This window comes from Aethalodelphis obliquidens, unplaced genomic scaffold (assembly GCF_003676395.1).
Source record: "Aethalodelphis obliquidens isolate GAN/ISIS:26980383/991018 unplaced genomic scaffold, ASM367639v1 scaffold102, whole genome shotgun sequence".
NCBI classification, from domain to species: domain Eukaryota; kingdom Metazoa; phylum Chordata; class Mammalia; order Artiodactyla; family Delphinidae; genus Aethalodelphis; species Aethalodelphis obliquidens.
The window spans coordinates 747,388-773,471 of NW_020838046.1; the positions used below are offsets into that span (position 1 = coordinate 747,388).

Consider the following 26,084-nt stretch of genomic DNA (forward strand, 5'->3'; position numbering starts at 1 on the left):
TCGACTGCTAAAAGGACACGTCTGCCCAAGACTTGGTTCTAATGGTCTCACAAGGCCCTGGTGGGGGGGCCCAGTCCGTAACCTGGGACTTATCTGGGGTTTTACCTCTTGCAGTTCCACCATAGCTCAAGCCATTTTTTTCTTCACTCTGATTTGGGGAAGAGGGAAGATAATTTATGACAAACAAAAAACAGAGAAACGTTGAACTTCATACAAACTTGAGAATTAAAGTTTCATAAGGATTCAGTGCAGTTGGAGTCACTCATACCTGTCCCAGGCTTTCCTGGTCCCTCCCACTGACTCTTACACATACACATACACAAAAAAATGGAGGTTTGACGTGACACAGACCCAGTTTGGCAGCCTGAAAGGAGTGACTTTCTCAGAAACAACAGGCCTGGGGAAGCATTGCTGGTGGCTCAGAGGCAGCTGCCAGAGCATGCATGCTGAAGCCAAGGCTGGCGTCCAGCTCAGCTGTAAACACCTTTACAAACCACACACATTCTTCTGTGGAAAAGCCAAGAGCTGGAGGATGTCATTAGCACATTTTTCTCAGCTGCAGTGGGCCCTTGATCCCCTGGGACACAGCTTCTAGGGTCCCCCCCTCGTTTAATGCTGGGCTGAAACGGCTTATTTGTCACCAGTCCATTTGGGCAGGTGTGTGTGTAAGGAAGGGTCATGCCGGTCATCTGGCAAGTCTGACTGGCCTTCATCAGCTCCTTATCCCTCAGCTGATTATCACCCTCTCTCTCCAGCTCTCTTTACAGCTATTAGTTACAGATGAATGTTCTGAGCTATTTTTTACAAATTTAACCCAACACAAAGTGAACTCTAATTTGCTCTTAGAATTATCCTTCATCCATAATTTGGTCCAAGGATATTTACACTATGTGATATTAAAGGAGTTTTCTAGTGACTCGGAGGTACTGAGCCAAGATGTTTGTGGAATACAAAAGATGTGGGATAGGTAAACTATCACACCTCAGGCCATATCTTTCCCAGGTGAGTAAGCTGTTCCTAAGCAGAAAGGCTAACTGCCTACTGCTTACTGCCACTGCATCCCACGTGGACCAGGTCAGTAGGTGCGGCCCGTGCCAGAGTCCTAGCTCCTTTGCTGGGTGCCCAGCCTGAGATGACATGTGCCATCCTAGAGAGAAGTGGAGAGGGCACTATGTCTGTTCATCCCCTAGAAGCCCAGGCCTGTCTTGCTGACCCAGCTGGATGAGGGGTACCCTCGGACCATGCTTGGGGCCAGAATCTGGTGTCTTAAGCTGAGAATGGAAAGCAGGGTCTACTTCTGAGCAGCAATGGCTCTGGCTAAGGAAACTTGACCAGTGTGATTACAGAAACAGGAAAAGACTCCAAGCTAGGACATGCTATTTGGAATATGGGGAACACCATCACCTAATAGAACAATCCTGTTCCTGTACAAGAGAAGGAGTTGGTCCAAGTCCTAGGCCACATATGTCACAATTGTTTTTTTACCTTCAGTAGCTTTTATACTCATATCAAAGTTACTGCTTTCATATTTAGGTCACTCAAAGAGTTCCTCTTACTCTGGGTTCCTGCTAACTATGCACAACATCTCAGAGGGTGAGTTACAAAACTATTTTTCTAACTGTAGCAAAGGTAATTTGGGGTGGGGGAGGCTTGGGATATACCTAAATGTAGCTAATGACATTGTCCACCTTGAGGGATGAAAGGGAAACTGCACTTAAATTTAATTCACCATTGGATAGCTCGTGCCGTAAAGAACACACATCAAATATCCAAGAAGCAAAATTGATCATTAGCTTAATTTGGGAGCTCACTATAGGGGGGTTACTTTGTCTAGAACACAGGCACCTGCAAGTAGAATGTGAGCTGGCTTCTTGGCAATCAGATCTTAGCCCTTTGAAATGTATGGTTGATGTAAGTATAATTAAGTAGTAAACTTGTATGGTATATACCTATATTCCAATAGTGTATACCTGTATGTGTGGGATTTGCTAATATAACCATTTCAATAAAAACCTATTGAAAAAGATGCATTGGCCACATGGAGTACTGTTGGTGGTAACCTGTATCAGTGAAGACTCCTGGTTGCAAATGTCAGAAACCCCAACCCAAACTGGCTTAAGCCAAAGAGAAGTATGGTGTCTCACAAAAGCTTAAATGCCATGGGTATGCTTACGTCACTTATAGCATGGTTTGGCCCTCAGACACTGACACCAGGACACATTTGCTAGCCTTGCTTCCTCCAAGTAAACTGCATTCTCAGGCTCAGAGAGGTCATAGCCCCATCAGCACAAGAGCTGGTTTACTTCCCCAGGAGACCAGAATGGCATCTCCTTGACCCTGATTGGCTTGGTTGGAAGCACATGGACATCACCGAACCACTATGGTCACAGAGGTAGAATGTGCCATTAGCTAAGGCCAACATGGGCTCTACTTCTGCAGCCCAGGAGTGCATTCAGCTTCACCTGAAAGATAGGAGCTGAGAGTTGTAAGGTGTGGTTGCCACAGCAAAATCATGATGCTGCACAGGAAGAAAAGGATGTTGGGGCAAAAACAGCCAATGTCCAATACATGTAGAATAGAGTTGGAACCTTAAAGGTCTGGACATTAATATTACCTCTGCCACTTATTAGTATGAAATTGGCAAATCACTTCACCTGTCTGGATTTCAGTTTTATCTCTTTAATATGGATCTTAAAATATCTACCTCGTAGGGTAAATGAGTGGGGATTGGATTTAAAATAATGAAAGTAGGCTTAATATCATATATCCAATAACAGTCTAGTATCTGGAATATATAAATAACTCTTACAGTTCAACAATCAAAACGACAGCCAGGGTTTCCTTGGTGGCGCAGTGGTTAAGAATCTGCCTGCCAATACAGGGAACACGGGTTCTGAGACCTGGTCCAGGAAGATCCACATGCAGCAGAGCAACTAAGCCCGTGTGCCACAACTACTGAGCCTGTGCTCTAGAGCCCGCGAGCCACAACTACTGAAGCCCGCTCGCCACAACTACTGAAGCCCGCTCGCCTAGAGCCCGTGCTCCGCAACCAGAGAAGCCACCACAATGAGAAGCCCGCGCACTGCAGCGGAGTAGCCCCCACTCAACGCAATTAGAGATAAGCCCATGCAGCAACAAAGACCCAACCAGCCAAAAATAAATAAATTTATTTTAAAAAAAAACACCTTAAGCCTCCAGGGATGATTCTAAAGTGCCCCCTTCCCTCTGGCCTCCTTCCGGATTCTGGCGGCCTCAGGCCAGATCCTGCATCCCAATTAGCCCTGGATATTCTGGATTCATGCCTATTGCCCCAGACGGCATTTAACTGCTCTCTCGTTCACTCAAAAGGGTCAATGTTTGGACTGTGAGGCGGTCGACCCCTACAGGCCAGCACTGGGAGAGCAGGGATCCACATCCCCAGCCTCCCTTTGCTGCCCGCCCCATACCCGTTCAGAAGCCCCTGCTGGCCCCAGGGCAGGCCCTGTCCCCGACCCCAAGACCACTCAGCCTCAGTGATCCCATCTATAAAGTGAGGGACTGCACTGGTTTCTGAAGACCCTGCCAGCCTCAGAGCTTCCTGACAACCTGTCCTGGACTCCCGGAGGTTCTCTTTGTCTTAGGCCCAAGTGCCAAAATTGAGTTACCAAAATCGACTAACCCTTTTCCAGCCACCCTTTCCAATGTTAACACGCACTGGCTTGCCCTGCACAATCAGCCAAAACTGTATCTCCAAATGCTGTTTCTCTACATTTTCCCCGCAAACCCTGGATGGGTTTTTACAAAAGGCCAGAAGCCCTGCTATCTGTGGACCATGGACTCAACCATTCCGGCCAGAGGCGCGTGGCCCCGGCACCTGGCCGCTCCTCCTAGATGAGGCTGCAGCGCAGGGGCCTGCAGCGAGAAGGGCGAAAGTGAAGCGGACACGGCCGGGCTAAGCCGGCCTGTGGCCCGAGCACTGGGCGGGTGGGCGGGGCCGGGTGGGGAGAGCGAAGGGCCCGCTGGTCCCGGCGGCCGCAAGGGGGCGCCGCCCGCTCGCCTCGCCCCGCCCCGCCCGCTCGGCTCCGCGCGGCGACTACCGCGGCGCTTCCGCCTGGCCGGCCACGGCCCGGTGTGAACGGCGCCGCGATGTGGCTGGCCCCGGAGGAGGTGCTGGTGGCCAACGCGCTGTGGGTGACGGAGCGGGCCAACCCCTTCTTCGTGCTACAGCGGCGCCGGGGCCACGGCAAGGGCGGCGGCCTTACGGGTGAGAGGCGCGCGGCGACCGGGCCTGTGGGCGTCGCCGCGGGGCGGGCGAGGAGGGGGCGCCGGGCGGCGGGGCCCAGGACTAGCGGCCCAGGACTAGCGGCCCAGGACAGGCCCAGCCTCGGCGCGTCACTGCGGACGCGCACGTCAGCGCGTGCGGCGGGGGCCTGGGGGCGCGAGGCCGGCACTGAGTGGGGGGTGGGAGGTAGGAACGCGAACGGCGCGTGGGAGGCAGGGACGGGGTGGGGTGGTGCGAGGTGAGGACGGGGCCAGGGACTCGAGGAAGACAGATGTGCTCGCGTTAGGAGGCGGATGGGGAGACTTCGGTCAACCAGGGCAGCCAGGAGAAGGCTGGAGGCGGCCTCTGCCCGGACTCGCTGCCCGTGAGCTTCCCGGTGCTTAGCGGAGGCGTGTGCCGCTTCCTGGAAGGGGATTTCACAGCTGAAAGTCTGCGAAATCTTCTGGTCTTCTGCTTCAGTTTCTCCAAGTGCCTCCAAGGAGGGGTCAAGTGATACAAGCATTCGTTTTCTTTTGCCTCCTTCATTCCCAACTCACCAAAGAATTGCCTTTTCAGCAAGATCAGAGTTCTCCCAGCTGCTGCTGGCCTCAGCCCCCATCCCTCCAGCTTCTCCTCACCCACCTTTCCTGCTTCTTGGTGCGTTGGAGCTGCAGACCGAGGCTTAGCCGAATCACCAGTATATGTGTTCCGGTGAACCAGCCAAGGTGCCTCTTTGCCCGTCTGGGTACTACACAGGACTAGACTAGACCGGCACCGCCTGGAGTGTGTGGCATTTGGGATCCAGGGGATGCCTACTGGGCATTCCCTCTACAGGGGTTGTCCAAGGTCCCTCATGCTCCAGGACCTGCCCCAGGCACTCCCAAGCAGACCTGGGTCAGTCTTAGGGCCAGACCAGTGCCTGCGCTCCTCGGGTGGCCCATTGTTGCCATTTAGGACCTCAGGCCCAATGTTGACAGGTCTTCCAGTTATCAAGAGATTTTCTGTGAAATGTCCTAATTTTAAACATTAGCAGCTAATGCAGTCCTACCAGATGCAGATAGAAGCTTCCCATAGGAGACCTCTTCCGTCAGTCTTTCCTGGGCCACACCTCCTGATGTGGAAGAGACTGTACCATTCCCAAGAAACCTGTTCCTTTTGGTGCCTTGAGCTCTTTCCCAAAGGCCTCTAGAATCACAGGAGCCAGTGCTGGACCTGCCTCCTGGACTAGACTGTTCAGTGGAGGTTAGACAGCAGCCCCTCTGGAGAGACTGACCAGTGGTCAACCTTGAAGCCCAAGTAGAAAAGCAATGCTTGGGCGACCAGTATCTTTGGTTGCAGCAGCATACCGTTGTGTCAGATTTCAGGGCTTGTTCTGTGCTCTGTTTCTCCACAGATCATCTCAGCAGGTGGGTGGGTCCCTCTGTGCTCTGCTTTCCTGTACAGAGAAGGCCCTTTCTACCATACTCATCTCTCCATGTCCCCCAAGGCAGAGCTCCCCAGGTCCCCCCTGATAACCACACCTTGAACTCTCTGCTCCAGCTAGGTTTGGTGAGTCCTGGCATGGCCTCTGGCATGACCTTCCCTGTGCCATCATGGACGTAATGGCTTCCTGACCACTGTCTCCCTGGGGGAGGAACAGTTAGTGATGTGGTTTTATTCAAGCTGTCTTTTAAAAACAGATACCAACCTAGATTCTTCATTGAAGAATGTGATGAGATGGCCTGCCCATTAAAAAGTTTTCAAGTCTTGCAGTATGGATATGCCAACAGTATAGGAATTAAAATAAAATTTCTGAGACCAGAAGAGAAACCTCAACACAAACAGTAAAAAGCAGTTTATTCCAAACACTGATAAGGCTTGAATATGCCGCTTTAACTGCAATTTAGAGAGGCATTTTAGAACATTTCAGTAAAACAGGTGAGAGATTACAGACTCCTGACTTGGATGTATGTGAAGAGTACCTTCTTTTGTAACTGGTTATTTTATTTATTAGAGACTGGAGGGGGAAAAATCAAATTAAAAATGGAATATGAAACAGAAATGTTAAAATCGAGCAATAAAATCAATAGAAATTATTCTGATATCAACAGGAAAATGGTAACAAAATATTTTCAGATCATACCAAAAGTAGCTCTTCATGAAAAGCAAAAAATAAGTTTCAAATAGGAACAATGGACAGGCTTTTATGTAGCTGGATAATTCAATAAATAAAGAAGAATGAATCGGATAGTGGTAAAAGGTAGACATTTTCTCTAATTTATTGGGGAAATAGTGACATTGACAAATGTCAATGACATTGTGATGAGAAGGAAAACTTGAAATGCCCTAAAATGCTTCAGTTCAGAGGTGGAAAAAAAAAAAAAAAAAACAGAATCGGTGTTTTCCTAAATTGGACAATTCTAAAAATTTGCATGTTCTTTTTATTCATGACTTTTGAAGCTACATTATCTTCCTGTTGTTGATGTGGAAAATGATGTTACAAAATCGTTGTCTTATGAAGAAGGCATCAGAGTACACAGCCAAAAAGGCCGCACATGTCAGAGAAACATGTCTTAAGAGATGTGTCTGGCAGTTAATAAAACATACTGTATTATTTTTTTGGATTTTGTGATATTTGTAGTATTGTTGTTTTTAATTGTCATTGTTGTACTTTCTTATTCTGAAGAAATACTTGTTTTCAAACCTGATTTTGTATTTTTCTTGAAGAGGGCCTCCCAGATCATCTAAGCTTTGGGCCCCATAAAACCTGAATCTGCCCCTGCCTGCAAGTATTTCTGAGTCAGGAGGACAAGCAGAAGCTTCCAGGAAGAAGTGGGAGGGGAGTTTTTGATAGGGATCAGACACTGGCTGAAGGCCTTTGAGGAAAAAGAAGTAATTTAACGGACCAGGGTAATGTAAGGTGTTTCACCCTCTTGGCTGGGGCTTTGGGGGCACTGCTACCCTCATGGCTGCCTCCAGCCAGGCCCAGCTCTCAGCCCAACCCTCCCTCACCCTCCCCTCTCTCTGCCCTGTTGCCAGGTCTTCTCGTGGGCACCCTGGATGTGGTGCTGGACTCCAGTGCCCGGGTGGCCCCTTACCGCATCCTGCACCAGACCCAGGACTCGCAGGTCTACTGGACAGTGGCGTGCGGTAGGTGCCCTGAATCACAAGGGGTGCTGGGCAGGGCCTGCCCCAGAGAGGGAGGGGACGCAGGCTGCATTCCTGCATTGGACATGGCCCACTGAGAACCTGATGCTGCCCCTTGTTCAGACAGCACAGCCCAGGCCAGCATCCAGCTTAGGAAGGCAGCTCAGCTGTGCACAGATGCAGGGCAAGAGGACATGGGCCCCATGAAGCCCTGCGTGCCTCTCTGAGGGCTTGGCTTTGGGCAGTGTCCATGTTCTCCTGCTAACCTTTTCTCAAGGCGGATACAGCTTATCAGTATTCATGGACTACATATTTTTTTAATTCACCTACTCACTAAAAGTTATCTATAAACCCCAAAATCAGTACTTGTGGTACTTTTGGGGTCATTTGTGGACATCTGTGGAAATGTGTGTCTGCAGAGCAATGAAAAATTTGAGTCACCAGACACACAGGTTCCCAGCTGAGGTGGAACAAGGCATCCTTCTGCCTTCTTGTTTCAGCTCTCAAACCATAAACATGTCTCCTTTTAGAAGTTTAAGCACCATGCTTCTCACATTTTGTGTTATCTGTTGGTGACTTTGCTGTTTAAAATGGCCCCAGGTATAATGCTGAAGTGCTGTGTGGTGTTTTTAAGCGCGGGAAGCTGTGATGTGCCTTATGGAGAAAATACAAGTTAGATGAGCTTCCTTCAGGCATGAGTTGCAGTGCTTCTGGCTGTCAGTTCAATGCTAGGGTATTAAAAATATATATTAAATGAGGTGTCTTTAAGCAGAAAGACATATAAGACAAAGTAGTGTATTGATCGGTTGGTGAAAATGTTGTGACCAGAGGCTCGCACGAACTTAGCCCTGTAGCTCCCCTGGGAGCAGTACTGGCAAATTCAGTGTTCCAGAAGACTTTGTAGAACATAACCACTGTGAATAACGAGAATCGCTGGTAGTTGTCCTTCTCAGAGGACACACCCACCCTCCCAAGAGTCCAGGAGGAAGTCCCCTTTCAGCCTGGCTGAGGTCCCTGGGATAAAACAGCAGTCATAGCTGGCACTCAGACAGCACTTCCTGCATGCCAGACATGTGAACCTCCCAACAACTCCAGAAGGTGGAACTTTGATTTTCCCCATTTTGAAGATGAGGAAACTGGGCCCAGAGGGGTTAAGTAACCCTCCCAAAGTCACACAGAACCACAGATCAGTCCCAGAGCACCTGTTCGTGTCCACTGTGCTGAATATCTCTCTCTGCTAGAAGCCACAGTGTCACTGTCCCCCAGGATAGTGGTTTTCCTTGGAGACCTGAGAAGTGATGGGAGTGTTCACAGCTGGACTCCAGCTTGGGGGGGTGGGGGGAGAGGTCAAGGGGTGAAGGCACCAGGGTGCCCAGAGTGGGGCACTGGCAGGAGAGAGGCTTCCTATGTGGTAGGGCCCAGGGCAGTTGGTGTGTGCCTGGGCTAAGATGAGACGCTTCACTCTAAAATGGGCCCTTGAGATGTTCATCTTTGTCTCAAGGTGTTCCTTCTCAGGAGAAGGGCAGTGGTAGTGAGAGCAGCCTCTCTGTGGGGAGAGAGGAGTATGGCTACTTCGTGGGGCCTTGTGGGAACCCCACTGGTGGCATCAGGGCCTGCTGCTGGGGAGGGACCCAGATGCACTGTGGAGCCCCTGCCCTGGTCAGACCCCTGTGCTCATCTGCTCGTGCCTCTCTGTTTTTACCCACCACCTCTCTTCAGCTCTCCAAAAGCAGACACCTACTGACACCTGCCACTGAATCTCCACTCCTTAGACTGCCGTTAAAGGACTTCTCAGGGTCTGCCTGCCTCCATTTCTGTCTTCCTTCCCCCACCAGCTCACACCTGGCCTTCGGCCAGACAAGACACTTGCAGGGCATGAAGTTCTTAACTGTACCTGTCCTGGCTGGTGTACCTACAGCGTCGCCCCATGTCTACTTTACTTCCTCCTGCTCTGTTGAGTACCAACGCAGATGTCACATCCAATGGAAAACCTTCCCAGATTCCCCGGACTCATGTACCTACCCTTCTCCCTCCTCTAGACTTGCCGTGTCTCCACCAGCACTTTTGCATTGAAGGCTCACTGGCTCTCCCACTAGGCCAGCAATTCCTTGAGGGTGTGGGCAGGTTCTGCAGCTGGGCAGCCTGGATTAGCGTTATGGTGTGGGCACTTCCCAGCTAGGTGACCTTGGGCAACATACTCAACCTCTCTGTGCCTCAGCTTCATCCTATAAAATGAAAATAACTGTACCTGTCTCCAAGGTGCTCTAAGAATCAAATAAGATAATCCATAAAAAGTTTTGGAAAACAGAAATAGCACTTAATAATTTAATTAGCTATTATATTTTTTATTCCCAGTACCTAGCATAGAGATGACATAGTTTCAGTGTTTACTTAGTGCTAAATGAAGATTGAGTTGCTTTTAACTAATAATTATTTTAAGTGAATATATGTAAATATTTATAATTAAAGTGCAGACAGATCCACACAGGCATTGTGGACAAAATTCCTCTGTTTTAGCCTGCTGGGAACATGTGTGTAAGAGGGTTGCATCACATGCAAACTCAACTTCCAAATTCAAATGTGGGTTCTTAGCAAAAAGAGCAAGAAAGAAAGAACTCACTTCACCTAACAACTAGACCTTGGCCTCTGTGCACTAGAGAAAGGAGGCCATAATAGATATACAAAGAAAAATGAAAAAAAAATAATTTATGGATGATTTAGGAACTTCCAGAGGTAATTTCTATTTATAGTTACCTATTGTTATGATTATCACTGTTGTATGATTCTGGGTTTAATCTTTTTCACATGGGCATCCTCCCACAGACCATGGAAGAGGGTCTTTCTGTGGAATCGCTTGTTAGGGTGGTGAGCCTCTTGGGTAAATGTAAAGAAACAAACAAATCAACCCTAACCAAGTCAGGCTGGACTGTGACATGTGACAGAGCAATGAGCAGATGCCTGGGCCAGAGGAGATGACAGGGACCAACTCAGCCTGGCCAGGGCGGGGTCAGAGCTGAGTCTTCAGCTGATGGAAAAGTTGTAGCCAGGTAGTGAAGGATGGGGTGACCAGGGATCGGGCGCCCAGCAAAAAACGTCTGTGGTCCACAGTCATGTCGGACTCACCTCTTTGCTAACGCTCCCTCCATGCCGAGTGTGTGGGCCTGCCGTGGTCACAGAAGCAACTGGGCCTTCTGGGTGCTTACAGTCCACAGACTGTCCCACACTAGGCTGCTGAAAAGGAAGCAGAGCTTTCACTCCTTTTCTTATTCTTGTGTTAATTCATTCAGAGAAGAGTTCTTAAGTGCAAAAACCCCATGCCAGACACATGAAAAACCCCAAAAAGTGGGGTGCCAGAGGGGCAGGGGAAGCCAGGCCTGGAAGGGACTTCCCTCATCCCTTCAATTTTCCTCCTGGGGCCCCTTTTCCCAATTCCCTGATAGAGGCAGAGAAAACAGCTGCCTCACTCTTTGGGAGTGGCAATGGGCCGCCTCTCTGAGTTCTCCCATTTCCACTGGGCCTACAGTGCCCACAAGAACCCCTCCCTGAGGAGGGCAGGGACCCCCTCCTAGGTGGGGCAGACACTGGGGGCCAGCCAGACACTGAAAGGTCAGACAGGGGTTCCTGGAAGAGACGGGATCCAGGCTGGGATGTGAACTGGGATGAGGAGGAGGAGGCAAAGACCTGGGTGGGGCATCTGGCTTCAGAGAGAGGGATGAGCACCTCTGGCCCAGCAGGAGACCAGCCAGCCAGGGGCCTGGAGTCCTACAGGAAGCTCCAGCTGCCATCTGTGGATGCCTACATTCTCAGGAGAGCCACAGTCACCTATACCAAGTCTGACTGTGTCTGGCTAATCAGCTGTACATGGAAGACCACATTAAGTCCTTTTATCTCGAAGAAAAGTAAGTAAGCAAACCTGCAAATGTATAGACTATTTCTGGTAGGGCACAGAGGAAACTAGCAGTCACTCTTACTCTGGGCATTAGAGGGAAGTTGAGGCTTTATTTTCCTCATGACTCTGTAATTCTATTGGAATTTTTTTATTTTGTGTTTTTATCAGGACCATTTATGACTTTTGTCATACACATGAAGAAGGAAAGAGTAAGCAGCTCAAAGGTTGTAGTCACTTTGGTATAGCAAATTAGGTCAGCCATTTTAATCTCTCTTGAGTTTATATTTAAGGCCTGGTGATTTTATGATTTTCCTTTTCTTTATGCCACCAAACCTCTCCTAGGTTCTTCCCGCAAAGAGATCACAAAACACTGGGAATGGCTGGAAAATAACTTACTCCAGACACTGTCCATCTTTGACACTGAGGAAGACATCACCACCTTCGTCAAGGGCAAGATACACGTAAGATTCACTTTCCACTACTGGTTCTCCCTCTCTTCTCTGGGCTACCAGTGTTCACCTTTGTCATCTTCTATAACTTTCAGAGAACACCGTGTAGTTCTTTCCCCCATTAAACAGAGATGGAAACGAAGGGTTTGATCTTCTTTTAGTGTTGAAAGGGGCAGTTGAACTCATTGTATGCAGGCCCCATCTACTGGCCAGCCACCGGAGTTTAAGCTTAGCTGGGAGTTTCCATTCCCTGCAAAGGGCCTCAGAGCAAATATGCAGATACACAACTCTGATAGCCAGTTCCTTGGCCAACAGAGGAAGAAGTTGGAAATGACAGGATAATTTTAGGTATATTTCTATTATAAAACTAACATTACTTCAAAATGCACAGACACTTTGACCCAGCAAGTCCATTCCTTGGAATTTACCCTACAGTGTATTCATATGTCCAGAATGACGTATGTATCAGGATGTTCCCTGCAACACTGTTAGCAAAAAGGCTGGAAACAATGCCTCCCAGTCCCATGGTAAGAGGGGAAGCAGCTGTTCTTTCCTCTGCAAATTGAGAGGGCTCATACTTGCTAACATAGCATTTACTGAGTATTTTCTTTATGAGTACTGTGCTGAGCACTGTATATTCAGGGGACTTGGTCAGTCATATGTGGTATTCTTAGTAGAATATTTTACAGCTAGCAAAATAATTATGAAGATTGTAGCAATGTGTGAAAACATCACAGTGATGTTTAGATTGTTTCCTCTTTAGTGAATAATTACATAATGAGCATTTATCTGAGTTATCTGTGTGTGTGTGTGTGTGTGTGTGTGTGTGTGTGTCTTTTTCTTTCTGTTGGATTATTGCCTTGGATTAGATTCCTCAGAGAGGTGTTACCAGGTCAAAGTTTCATGATGCAAACTTACTTTGGGCAAGCCCTTGTGACTTCATTATACCAGAACCTCCTAGACCTGGGCAGATGGCACCAAGAGTTCCTCAGCAGTTCTCTGTGTACCTTGGGGTTCAGGGTGGGACCTGTGTTGCCTTTCTAGTTCCAGGAAAATAGACAAAGAGAGCAGAGGCAAGTCTTCACTCTCCTAATGAGCCAGCTGGGCAATAATAATAATAACAGCAACATTATGGAATGTTTCCTTTATGCCAGGCCCAAACAAACTAACCAACAGAACAGAATAAAGTTCTAGATGAGTCAAAGGAAAAAATGGAAATTAGAAAATATTGAGGGAATCCCCAGGCCATCCAGTGGTTAGGACTTGGCACTTTCACTGCTGGGGCCCAGGTTCAATCCCTGGTCAGGGAACTAAGATCCTGTAAGATGCGAGGCCACAAAAAAAAAAACAAAAAAACTGAGAACTGGGAAATTATGGAAATACTACTGTTTATCAGAATTTGTGAGATGTAGCAAAAGCAGGACACAGGAGGAAATTTAAAGCCTTACATTTTCTGTTTTATAATGTGAGGAAAAGAAGAAAGTGTGGTAATTAATGAGCCAGGTGTCCAATTCAGTAAGTTAGAACGCCAGAGAAACCAGGAAATTAGAAAGAAGGAAATACAGTTATCACAAAAAAATTACTATTCGCTGAAGACTCAGATTATAGTTAGCATTTTTTTAGCAATAAAGTATTTTTTAATTAAGATAGCTACCTTATTTTTTTAGACATAACGCTATTGCGTATTTAATATACCACAGTATAGTGTAGACTTAAGTTCTATATGCACTGGGAAACCAAAAAATTTGTGTGACTTGCTTTAGTGTGACATTTGCTTTATTGCTATGGTTCAGAACCAAACCTGCAATATCTTCAGGGTATGCCTGTAACAAAGGGAAGAAGTTAATTCCTTAGAAAATAAAGGAATGATACAGAAGAGCAACAGGTCCAAAAACAGATGTAAAATATAAACAAACCTGTGGCAAAAGTGATCCAGGACAAAAGAGAGAAACCTCAAATAAGTAATGTTGGGAATGAAATATGATAGCATCTATTTAAAATGCAAAGTTAGAGGCTTCCCTGGTGGCACAGTGGTTAAGAATCCACCTGACAGTGCAGGGGACACGGGTTCAAGCCCTGGTCCGGAATGATCCCACATGCTGCGGAGCAGCTAAGCCTGTGTGCCACAACTACTGAGCCTGTGCTCTAGAGCACATGAGCCACAACTACTGAGCCCACATGCCACAATACTGAAGCCCGTGCGCCTAGAGCCCATGCTCTGCAACAAGAGAAGCCACTGCAATGAGAAGCCTGCACACCACAACAAAGAGAGTAGCCCCCGCTTGCCACGACTAGAGAAAGCCCACGTGCAGCAACGAAGACCCAATGCAGCCAAAAATAAGTAAAATTTTAAAATAAAAATTAAAAAAATAAATAAATAAATCAGGGTTAAGAAAAAAGAGAGTAGGGGGACTTCCCTGGTGGTCCAGTGGTTAAGACTTCACCTTCCAATGCAGTGGGTGTGGGTTCGATCCCTGGTCCAGGAGCTAAGATCCCACATGCCTCGTGGCCACAAAACCAAAACATAAAACAGAAGCAATATTGTAACAAATTCAATAAAGACCTTAAAAATGGTCCACATCAAAAAAATCTTTAAAAAAAGAGAGAGAAAGAGAATGCCATAAACAGCTTTAAGCCCATAAATAGTAAGAAGTGAGACAAGATGGACACTCTTAAAATAATATGTTTTAGTTTCCAGTTGCTACTGTAACAAGTTACCATAAACTTAGTGGTTTAAAATAACACAAGTTCCTTTTCTTACAGTTCTGGAGGTCAGAAGTCTGAAATGAATCTCACAGGCTAAAATCAAGGAATTGGCAAGGCTGACTCCTGGAGGCTCTAAGGGGAGAATCTGTTTCCTTGCCTTTTCCAGCTTTCAGGAGCTTCGTATCCGTGATTCTTGGCCCTTACCTTTCTCTTGAATGCCAGCAGCATGGCCTCTTTAGTCAACCAGTCAGTCTCTCAACCCTTCTGGGGATTGGGATGTAAACATCTTTGGGGGGGGCTATTATTTGGTCTACCACATAATAGAACTTAAACTGAGACTCACAAAGAAATAGCAAACTTGAATATGCTTAAAACTATTAAAGAAATTGAATCAGTAATTTAAAATCTGCCCAGTGATTTTTACAGTCCACTTGTATCAGCAAACAAACAAAATCCCAGTCCTGTGGGCCAGGCCGTTCATTCCCATTGGCGAGGACCATTACTCCTGAGTAGAGGCCAGCGGACAATGCAGAGGAAAATGCAAAGCAGAGTGTCAGCCCCTCTGCTCCCTGCTTGGGGGTCTCCCAGGTGCAGCTGAAGGAGTGGGGAAAGGGGACTGCCAACTGAGACCCAGGAAGGTGGCCTGAGGGACAGGGTGCCGTGATGGCCCACAGGCTGTCTGGGGCCCACCTTTCCACTGGTGGGGCCCCTTTCCCAACCTCCCAGTAGGTGCATTTGAGGGAAGCAGAAGACAAGGGCAGGGCCTTAGTAACAAGAAGGGTGCTTTGCCAGAGCCTCTTTCCCAGACATAGAGCTAGTTCCTGCAGTAGTGTTCTGGGGAGGCACCAGAGGCAGCTTGAGAGAGAGAAGAGGTTGGAGTTGCAGCTACAGTGGTACTGGCTATACTGAGATGGAGTTGCATCTTACCTTTGGGTCTTCACCCAAACTCCTGGCTGTTCTCCCTGCTCATGGTTACAGGAATTCGAGGCTGCCAGGAGGCTCAGCAGAAGCAGCAATCTGGCCCACAGCAGTTGCCTTGAATTACTTTAGCTTATCAAGTCATCATCCTCCTGGAAAATCTGCATGTACATTTTGAGCCAAATGCACTAAGAACCTGTTTTACCCCAGGAGGTTTGGGGTTGGCTTTGTGGCCCAGGGTGATGTCTCTGGGCACCCTGAGCCCAGTGAAGATGCTGGTGGGATACAACATAGATATGCCCTGAGTTGGTTGGCCCTGTGGCTGATCTCTGGACCCTGAACTGGGTAGGTCCTGAGCTGGGTGGGTCCTGCAGCTGGTCTGTGGGCCTTGAGCGCGGGCAAGAGGCAGAAGCCCCCTGGTATGTGGGGGGGGAGTATCAAGTACAGAAGATCCTCCAAGACATTGTCACAAGAAATGCACGTCACAGAACAGTGCCACAGCAAGTTCCCATTTGGGCAAAGAAAGAGGGGAAAGAGCAGATTGCATGTATTTGCTTAAAGGTGCATCAGTGCCAGCCTGTCTGGGAGGAAACCAACAAAGTGGCTACAACAGCAGAGGAGATGGAGACTCCCTTCTCACTGAACACACTTTTTTACTACTTGCATTTTTTTACCATGTTTATGTATTATATTTTTCAGATATTTACGTTAAAATAGCTAAAATGTAAATTTAAAAATTCCCTTCTCTGATCCAGTAGAGATAATAGCTCAGGGAGTTACGGGAAATTGCCCAGCATCTGTCTGGCCAGAGCAGACGACAGGCCTACCTGCTTGTGGCCCTTGGGCCAGCGACCAAGAGTCCTGGGTCCCACCACTTGAGTTCCCTGCGGGAACCAGTCCCCTTGTCCTCCTACAGGGCATCATCGCAGAAGAGAACAAGAACCTGCAGCCCCAGGGAGATGAGGACCCTGGGAAATTCAAGGAGGCCGAGCTGAAAATGCGGAAGCAGTTTGGGATGCCCGAGGGAGAGAAGCTGGTCAACTACTACTCCTGCAGCTACTGGAAGGGCCGCGTGCCCCGGCAGGGCTGGCTCTACCTGACCGTCAACCACCTGTGCTTCTACTCCTTCCTGCTGGGCAAGGAGGGTGAGTGCAGGCAGCAGGAGTGCCCCCTGTGTCCCCCCTAGCCCCAGTCCCCCAGCTGGCCCTGTCATCCTCAGGGCATCCTCCTCTGCCCTCACCCTCGACCTCGCCTCTATAAAGTGTACCGCCTCCCCAGACTGTCGAAGTTCCTGAGGGCTGTCCCTCCTCGGCCCCCGGATATTCTGTCCCCACATACCCACCAGAGAGTCTCCCCAGAACCTAGTGGCCCATGACCAGAACTCCAGACTTGAACCAGGCATCACCGGGCTCTTGGGGGCTCCTGTCATGTATACATCAACTAGCACAGTTCTTCACGTAGTGACTTTCTGCACAGGGCCTCCCCTCTTTCAAGTAGAGTGCCGGGCACCCATCATCCCTGAGCGGCTCCAGGTTACATGGTGCCTTGGACGTGTGCCCCTGCAGCCACCTGCTGCAGGTCCCTCCCCACAGGAAGCCCTGGCCTCAGGACAAAAGGCAGACTCCCAGCCAGTGAACTCTGCTGCATGTCGCCCCCAGAAAGAGCCCCCAGGGCTTTAGCTGCTCTCAGTGTGGCCTTTCCTGGGCCCAGCAAGGCCGGCTCCCAGCCATGCACACACACCTGTCACAACCTCCCCTGCCTTTCTCCCACCTTTGCATCTTCTCATCAGGCAGGGGCCAGCATCCTCTCTGTACTGGTCACACCATGTTGTGACTTGTTCCCACAGCAGTGCACTCCCACTAGGTGGGGCTTCTCAAGTCCAGGGTCTCAGCTAGCTCACCTCTGTTTGTTCATTCATCTCATCCTTTAGCCATTTGGTGGGCAAACCCAGGAGATTCTCGGGGCTGGGCACTGGGTTGGCCCAGGATGGCCCAGTCCCTCCTCGTGGAGCTGGTGTCCCAGCATAGCTAGGCTCAGGCATGGGGCCTGGGGGTGGGGAACGGGCAGGCAGTAGATGCTGCCCGCTCCCCCACATGGGTTCCAGGGCCAGGCAGGAGTCAGGAGCCTGCCTGCCCAGCCCTCCAGCTGGTTTGACCTGATGGTGTGTCTGTCCCCTCTGGTGTCCAGTGAGCCTGGTGGTGCAGTGGGTGGACGTCACACGGCTGGAGAAGAATGCCACGCTGCTCTTCCCTGAGAGCATCCGTGTGGACACCCGGGACCAGGAGCTCTTCTTCTCCATGTTCCTCAACATCAGCGAGACCTTCAAGCTCATGGAGCAGCTGGCCAACCTTGCCATGCGGCAGCTACTGGACAGCGAGGGCTTCCTGGAAGACAAAGCACTGCCCAGGCCCCCCCGGCCGCACAGCAACATCTCGGCTCTGAAGCGGTGCGTTGTGCCTCCCCCACCCCCAGCAGGTGCCCTCCTCACCCTTCACAGGCTCCCTGCGTGTAAAGGGGGCCAGGTGAAGGGGTGGTTTTCGATAGTGGGGAGGGCACCAGGAGATTCACAGAGGCGTCGTCCTGAAAAACCTACCGCTGACGCTGACGTGGAGGGAGTTCTTCATGTATTACTTCTCAAAGCCCTGGGGTGGGGAGGCTCTCACAGGCTCCTTGGTCTCAGACAGGAAGCTGAGGCACAGGGAGGTAGAGCAGCTTGCCCCAGACCCCAGTGCCTTAGCTCTAAGTGAGCAGTGGAGCCCAGCACAGGCGCCCCACCACGTCAGCCAGGGCATCCCCAGAGGCCTCTTCAGGAAGGCTTCAGAATCCCAGCTCAGGGTACACCGCCTCCATCCCGCCATGATTGACAGCTCTTCTCAGGACCCCTGGGCCCTGACCCCAGGCCCCAGGAGACAGCCCTGCACAGGTCTGAGGTCTCTGCCACCCTGTCTGTGGGAATTGGTAGACAGAGGAACGATTCACTAGGGCTGGCCCCTCCAGAGCACTCTGTTCTCGCTCTTCCGTTGCAGCTTAGGGGAAACCTGTAGGCCAGCCAGGAGCTCAGATATTCCCTGAGCCCCTGGGGCCCACAGCCAGATTCACACCTGTGTGTGCAGAGACTGTGGCCTAGGCCCAGACTCTTGGGTGCACCTTCAGGACCAGAATGCTGTCCAAGGATATTACTTTCCTGATGCGAGTGACATGGTGGCTTTCAGAACCTTCCAGAAAGAAAATGAGTAGGGCCGGACTTGATAGTCTCTGGCATTGTCCATCGAGGTGTGCCTGCCAGGCCGAGCTCAGGCTGCTAGCGGCCCCCATGGGGCTGGGAAGAGAGAGATGTTTACGAGGACAGGGCCACCGCGGGGGCGAGGAACAGGCTACCGGGCCCCTGCCTCACACAGCCATCGGACTGGCGAGTGTACATTTCCGTTAAGCAACAGCACCCTGTGTATTTTTCTTTTGGCTGCACCACGTGACATGTGGAATCTTAGTTCCCCTACCAGGGATCGAACCCATGCCCCCTGCAGTGGAAGCATGGAGTCTTAACCACTGGACCGCTGGGGAAATCCCAGCACCCTGTGTTTTAGTCTTGACTCCACACCTGCCTGTCGGGAGGCCTTGTCTGAGTTTCTAGGTGGGGCTGGTCTTCCTAGTGAGAAGCAGCAGGGCGGGTGCAGGCACCCTCTGGGCACCACCCACCCTCAGTACCGAGCATGCTGTTTGTTGACCACTCCTCTGCTGGTCATACGGATGTCCACATTTTACTACTTGACCATTCAGTGTGCATGTGTTATTGAACTCTGAGATCCCTGGGCACAACTTGCTCACAGGAGGACCCCTACGAGCCTGAGTCCAACGTGGAAACCGAGGGCATGAGGCCGCCTTGTGAGTGTGCTAGCCCCAACTCTTGTCTGCTTTTCTATCTCCCCCACCTTGGTTTCACCAGAGACCTGGACGCTCGAGCCAAGAACGAGTGCTACTGTGCCACGTTCCGGCTGCCCGGGGACGAGCGCCTGGACGGCCACACAGGCTGCACCCTGTGGACCCCATTCAACAAGCTGCACATCCCTGGCCAGATGTTTATCTCCAGCAACTACATCTGCTTTGCCAGCAAGGAAGAGGATGCTTGCCACCTCATCATACCCCTGCGGGAGGTGAGCCCTAGGTCCTTGCCAGCTCTTCCCTCTCTTACCAGGGCACGTGGCCAGGTCCCCAGCCCAGGAAGCCCCTCAGGATTTAGTGATGTAAGTACAGAGGGCACATGGTGGTTCATGTGCTCCCCGAGCACCTGTCCTGTACCAGGCCCTGGCGGGAGTGGGTGCACTGGATGCCCCCTCAGGGATCAACCTCACCTGGTGAGGAGATACGGTGGGCTTTGGCCTGCCAGCACAGCTCACAGTGGGACATACGAAAACCTCAACAAGGACCCACACCTCCCTGGTCAGAGCCCAGTGGCCTCCTGCAGGTGAGTGTCCCCTAGTCCTGCCTCCTTGGGCCTTGCAGTTAGACTTTGGCAAAGCCCTGCTTTGGCTGGGCTTGGAGGACTCTGATCCCACCCCAGCCCCGTGTTACTCTCAGGGGCCACCTCACTGTTCCTCTCCTGACACCTGCCTTGGCTGTGGCTCAGGCTCTAGCAGAGTCATCGGAAGTCAGCCCTTTCAGGAGTGGGGTCAACTGTCACCTGTCAAGGGTGGGGTTAGCTCTCACCTATCAGAGTTATTTTTTCTCCAGTTTCTTGGGCTTCCACAGTGACTCTGGTAGAAACAAGGCCATTTGTCCTGTGCTGCCGTGAAGGTGTAGACAGTGAGGGAGAGCCATCCACCCCTCCAAGGCCTCCTTTTCCTCATGGCCCAACAGGGCATACTGGCTGTTTAATTGAGGTTTAAGTGAGGTTCTTAAGCTATAAGCTAAAACACAGTATTTTGTTTCTATTTAAAATGTAGAGCAGTGGGACCTCCCTGGCCTTTGTACAAATCCCTGAAGTTGCAGGTATTGTTGCAAACAGGTGTGAGGTAGTGTGCTGCCTCAGTTTCCCCAAGGGAAGTCAGAGGCAAAGGACTTAAAGGAGCCACAGCTCCAGGCTCAGGGACTCAGAGCTGGCCCCTGACCCCTCGCTCTCCTTTGGCACTAGGTCTGTGGATTTGTCCTGGGTGCTGTACTGATCTGACCCTGAGCCCTGGGGGCTGGCTACAGGGTCATGTTAGGCCCAGCTCCATTTCTCCTGATGAGTCCTGACATTCCTGATGGCAGAGAGCTCTGGCTGAGCCAGGAAGCTCTTGGGATGGGGCTCTGCAGCTGGTCCTGATGGAGGCCCCTGCCCAGCACTGACCTCAGTATCCTAGCCAGGGGGCTTCACAGGGGCTCCTCACTCATGCCAGCCACACTCATGTGTCCACTGGGCTCTTGAATTTGCACTCCCAAATCTCATCCTCGCCTCTGGAAGTGACACCCCTTCCATCCGTTTGCTGAGGTGGAAAGCGGGAGCCATCCTTGATTCTGACCTGGCCTCATTCCCACATCCTGACCATGGCATGTCCTGTCAGTTTGCTCTCCAGAGCATGTCCCTTCCTCTCTACAGCCACCATCTAAGACAAGCTGTCTCCTTGGCTCACCTCAGCAGTACCTTGTCTCCACCTAAGGCTTGAGGACCTATCCTTTAGATCCCATCCTTCCACAGCAGCCAACATAATTTAAAAATCTGCTCACCCTGGGTAGAATCCTCCGGTATCTTCTGTGATTAGAAGAATCTCCAGTTGCCACACACAGACATGCAGGCGCACACACACACACACACACACACACACACACACAGACACACACACACAGGCGCGCACACACACACACACACACACACACACACACACACACACACACAGCCCACCCCTTCTCACTCTGCCCCAGCTTCTCCGGTCTTTCTTTGTCCATCACGCCAGTCCAGCCCCCTCCTCAGGGTGGTTGCTGGCCTCTCCCCTAGCTCTTCGTCTGGCTGCACCGGGTCTCAGCTCAGTTACTGCCTCCCCAGAGGTGCCTTCAACAGGAAGCAGCCCAGCGGCCTCCCAGCTTGCCCTGTGGCCCCCACCAGCCCTGGTGACCGTGTTCATTAGCCTGCATGTCCATTGTTTGTACCCACCCCAGGCTGCAGGCCCTGCCCCCTAAAAGCCTATCCTATGCCCTGCACACTTGTACTGCTCTGTTCACACACCTCACAGTCAGAACTGGGCCCAGGACGCACATCAGGAAGTGCTGAGGGAATGAGTGCTCAGGAGGGCTTGCAGGCAGGGCTGCTCACTGTGCTTTAGGGCAGGGACATGACTGTCCATCTTGGGGAAGCTGATCAGGGCCAGCAGCTGGGCTCAGGCTTTACATTCTGTGTCACCATCCTGTTGATGGTCCTGCAAGGCTGATATGTTCACACCCATCAACAGCTGAAAAAATGAGGCTCAGACATGCATGTAACTCACACAGCAGCAAGCGGTAGAGTCAGAATATGAATCGGCCAGGCCTGGAGAGCCCCTCGTCCACTCCCTGCCCCATGCCTGAGAGAAGACGACCTAAGCCCACCATGCTCTCAGCTTCACAAAACCATCTGGCTTTACATCCCAAGATACAGACCCCCAAATGGTGTTTTTGTCTTCTCAGGTGACCATTGTGGAAAAAGCTGATAGCTCCAGTGTCCTGCCCAGCCCTCTGTCCATTAGCACTAAGAGCAAAATGACCTTCCTGTTTGCCAACCTGAAAGACCGCGATTTCTTGGTTCAGAGGATCTCTGACTTCCTCCAGAAAATGCCATCCAAGCCGCCAGGCAACAGCAGAGCGGGGAGGAAAGCCAGCATTGTGGACTCAGCCCCAGAGGTGAGAGGGCCCTTCAGAGCAGTGGGGTGGGGGTCCGGGCCAGGAGAAGAGCCCAGGCAGCCCTGTGGTACCTGCCTTGGGCCTTGGGTGGGGAGGGTCCCCGCTTGGTGCAGGGTGGAAAACCTAACCCAGCCCCAGTCTCAGGTGTCCTGGCCACACACGCGATGCCTAGGGTCACAGCCCTCTCTGTACGCCGAGACGTGCCCCAGTCCTCCTGAGCGTCACCCCTGCCTGCCTCAAGTCCTATTCCACATAAGAAGCCTTCTCTGCCTGGCCCAGCCACCCTCATCTCTGTCCCTTATGAACTCTGCTGCACTGAGAGCCCTCTGTTTAGGCCTGTCCAGCTTGTGTTTATTTACCTGTTGGGAGATTGATTTCTCCCATCAATCTTTCTTACAGGGTTACCTTTTACTGCAATCTTTTTACTATACCAACAATATTAACAATAATTCTTTAACATCAAAAACTTGTATTTACATTTCCCCAGATGCACATGTTCTTTTTACAATTTAGTCATTTGGATTGAGGTACACATAGGTCATACACATGTTACAGTGGGTTGGTATAATCCCTTTTTATCTATAGGTTTCTACTCCTCCCTCTCTCTCTCTCTCTCTTTCTTTCTCTCTCTTTCTTTTCTTTTCTTTTCTTGCAGTATTTTGTTGAAGGAATTGGGTCATTTGTGCTATAGAGTTTCTCGCAGTCTGGTGTTTGCTGATTGCATCTCTTGGAAACGCTTAACGGATTCTTTTGTGCCCTGGTTCTTGTAAGTTGGTGGTTTAGTAATGAGATCCAGCTTAGATTTGGATTCAATTGTTTGTGTTGGGGAGTGGGGGGCAGGTCCACTTGTAGGCAGGATTGAGGTGCTGTGTACTTCCACCAACAGGTATGCAATACCTGATTATGTGCTGTTACCAGTCATTGACAAGCATTGCCTAGATAATTCATTAGGTAACTCATTAGGATTGCAAATGGGGGCACTCTAATTCTATCATTCCTTCTGTTCATTAGCTGGAGTATTTCCATATAGAGAAATTTACCCTCAACAACTATTTGGTTACCATGAGGCACAGTTCATATAGAAAAGGCAGAATAAATCTTTTTTTTATTTACCAGTTGTTAAAATGATGAATTTGGTTTTCAAATATCCTCAAAATATGACCAATTCAGTTCTTTATGTTTACTTTTTAGTATAATTATGAACTTACAGATTTAAGCAACTTGATGTGTTTCAGTCCATGACAGTTATTATCCTCATTCCATCTGTGACCAGAGGAAGCTTATTCAGGTGACATCTGAGTCCTTTTGACATCACCCTGGCCATGTTTGATCACTCCCTTGCTTCTTGGTATCTTGGACAAGATGTGTGTGCTATTAACAATCTGGATTTGTGAAAACACTTCATGATTAGAAGAGTCCATATAAAAATCCACATATCTGGCTGCTCTGGAAAAATCAGGGGCCCTGACATTACAGGGCCCACATTCCCACTGAGTGGCATTGGAGCTGAGTGGTGGCATGTACACTTCAGCTCCCCAGAACCCCACCTGGTCTGGCCCATGAAAGCCTTTAAATTTTTCACCCCTGTAATCGATGCTCAGTCAACTATTAAATAGATAAGGAATGGAAGGGAAGGGCGTGGGCAGAATCAGTGTGCAGTGGAGACATTAAGAAAGGTTTCTTAGAGGAGGTTGGGCTTGATCTGGGATTTCAAGAAACAGTGAGGTTGGATTGGATGAAAAGAGATGTGAGCAGGAATGTTGAGCTGCCTTCTCAAGGCACAGTGCAACAAATGACAGGGCCTGACCAGCCAGTGTAAGCTTGGCCCAGTGGCCCCTTCCAAGCACCTGCCCTTCGTTCACCCAACACATTTTGTTGCATTCCCAGTAGGTGCCAGGAACTCTTCTAGGCACTAGGAATAGAGCAGATTAGACAAAATTCATGCCCTCTTAGAGCTTATATTCTAGTGAGAGAGACTGTCCATAAGCAAATAAACATACAATATGTCAGGTGGCAATAAGGGCCAAGGATAAAAATAAAACAGGGTGAAAGGATCAGGATTGCTAGGGGAAGCGGGGGGCTCTGATCAAGTGGTACTTGAAGGAAGTAAGGGAACAGCCCTAAGGTATCTGGGGAAAGGGTATTCGAGGCAGAGGGAATGGCAGGTGCTAAGGCCTGGAGGCAGGATTGAGCTTGGTACAGGCTGCTGAGATGAGTGGAGACAGGGTGCAGGTAATGAAATTAGAGAGGGAGTGGGAAGCCAGGTCATGTAGTGTCCGTAGGCCCTTGGGAGTACTTAGCTTTGACTCTGAGTGAGATGGGAGCCAGTGGAGAGTTTGACCAGAGTAGGGACACAGTCTGTTTATGTTTTAGTAGAATTTCTATGGCTGTCATATTGAGAATGGAATAGAGGTGTAGCTGCCCAGTACAGTAGCCACACGTGACTATTGAGCACTTGAAAGGCAACCACACTGAAATGTGCTGTAAGCATAAACTACACACCAGAGGTGGAAGATTCAGTGTGAAAAAGAGAATGTAAAATAGCTTGATTTTTTTAATATTGATTCCATGTTGAAATGATAATACTTTTACTATATTAAATAAAATATATTATTAAAGTTAACCTCACAATTTCTTTTATGTTTTTTAATGTGGCTACTAGAAAATTTTAAATTATGTGTGTGGCTCTCATTATATTTCTCTAGAACAGAGCTGGACTAGAGAGTGACGAGAATAGAAGCAGAGATGAGTTGGAAGGCTCTAACAGTTTTCAGGACACAAGATGATAGAGCCTTGGTCAAGGGTGGTAGCAGTGGAGTTGGTGAGAAGTGGTTAAATTCAGGATACATATATATATTTGTGTGCTTATGTGTGTGTGTGTGTGTGTGGTAAAATACATATAACATAAAATTTACCATCTTAACCATTTGTAAGTATACAGTTCAGTAGTATCAAGTATATTCACACTGTTATGCAGCCATTACCACCATCCATCTCCAAAGCTTTTTTCATCTTGGAAACTGAAACTCTGTACTCATTAAGTACTAACTCCTCATTTCCCACCCTCAAGCCCCTACCCCCAGGCCCCAGCAATCACCGTTCTACTTTCTGTATCTATGAATTTGACTACTCCAGGTACCTCATATAAGGGGAGTCATACAGTAATGTGATCGGCTTTTGTGATCGGCTTATTTCACTTAGCATAATGTCCTCAAGGTTCATCTTCATTATAGAATCTGTCAGAATTTCCTTCCTTTTTAAGGCTGAATACATTAGTGTGTGTGTGTGTGTGTGTGTGTGTGTGTGTGTGTGTGTGTGTGTATACATATGCCACATTTTGTGTTCATGGATTGGAAAACTTCATATTGTTAAGATGTTAGTATTACCCAAAGTGATCTATAGATTCAGGGCAATCCATTCATCTTTTAATGGACGTTTCAGTTACTGTCACCTTTTGGCTGTTGTGAATAATGCTGCTATGAACATGGGTGTTCAAATATCTCTTCAGACCCTACTTTCAGTTATTTGGGGGTATGTACCCAGAAGTGGAATTGCTGCGTCATCTGGTAAATCAGTGTTTAATATTTTGAGGAATTGCCATAACATCTTCCACAGTGGCTAGACCATTGTACACTCCTATCAGCAATGCATAAGGGTTCCAGTTTTTCCCCATCCATTCCAACACTGTTATTTTCTGTTATTTTTTACAATAACCATTCTAATGGATATGAAGTGGTATCTCATTGTGGTTTTGATTTGCATTTCCCCAGTGATTAGTGACATTGGGCATCTTTTCACATCTTATTGGCCATTTGTATATCTTCTTTGGAGAAATGTCTATTCAAGTCCTTTGCCTATTTCTTTTAATCGGGTTGTTTGTTTTTGTTGTCATGTTGTAGAACTTCTG

At 49.2% G+C, this 26,084-nt stretch overlaps 1 protein-coding gene across 11 annotated transcripts in view; it reads left to right on the forward strand.

The window, feature by feature from the left end:
- Window positions 1–4,063: 4,063 nt before the first annotated feature.
- TBC1D9B (TBC1 domain family member 9B) overlaps window positions 4,064–26,084 on the forward strand; it is a 44,187-nt gene continuing 22,166 nt past the window's right edge. For all 11 annotated transcript variants that reach the window (XR_003430707.1, XR_003430706.1, XM_027096473.1 and 8 more), the window contains exons 1-7: window positions 4,064–4,243; window positions 7,259–7,369; window positions 11,598–11,716; window positions 16,245–16,473; window positions 17,516–17,774; window positions 19,272–19,479; window positions 21,965–22,177. Coding sequence is in view for 9 of the 11 variants with exons in the window: in XM_027096473.1 (XP_026952274.1) it covers window positions 4,126–4,243; window positions 7,259–7,369; window positions 11,598–11,716; window positions 16,245–16,473; window positions 17,516–17,774; window positions 19,272–19,479; window positions 21,965–22,177 (1,257 nt within the window). In the remaining 2 variants the exon portion in view is untranslated. The remainder of the gene's footprint in view (window positions 4,244–7,258; window positions 7,370–11,597; window positions 11,717–16,244; window positions 16,474–17,515; window positions 17,775–19,271; window positions 19,480–21,964; window positions 22,178–26,084) is intronic.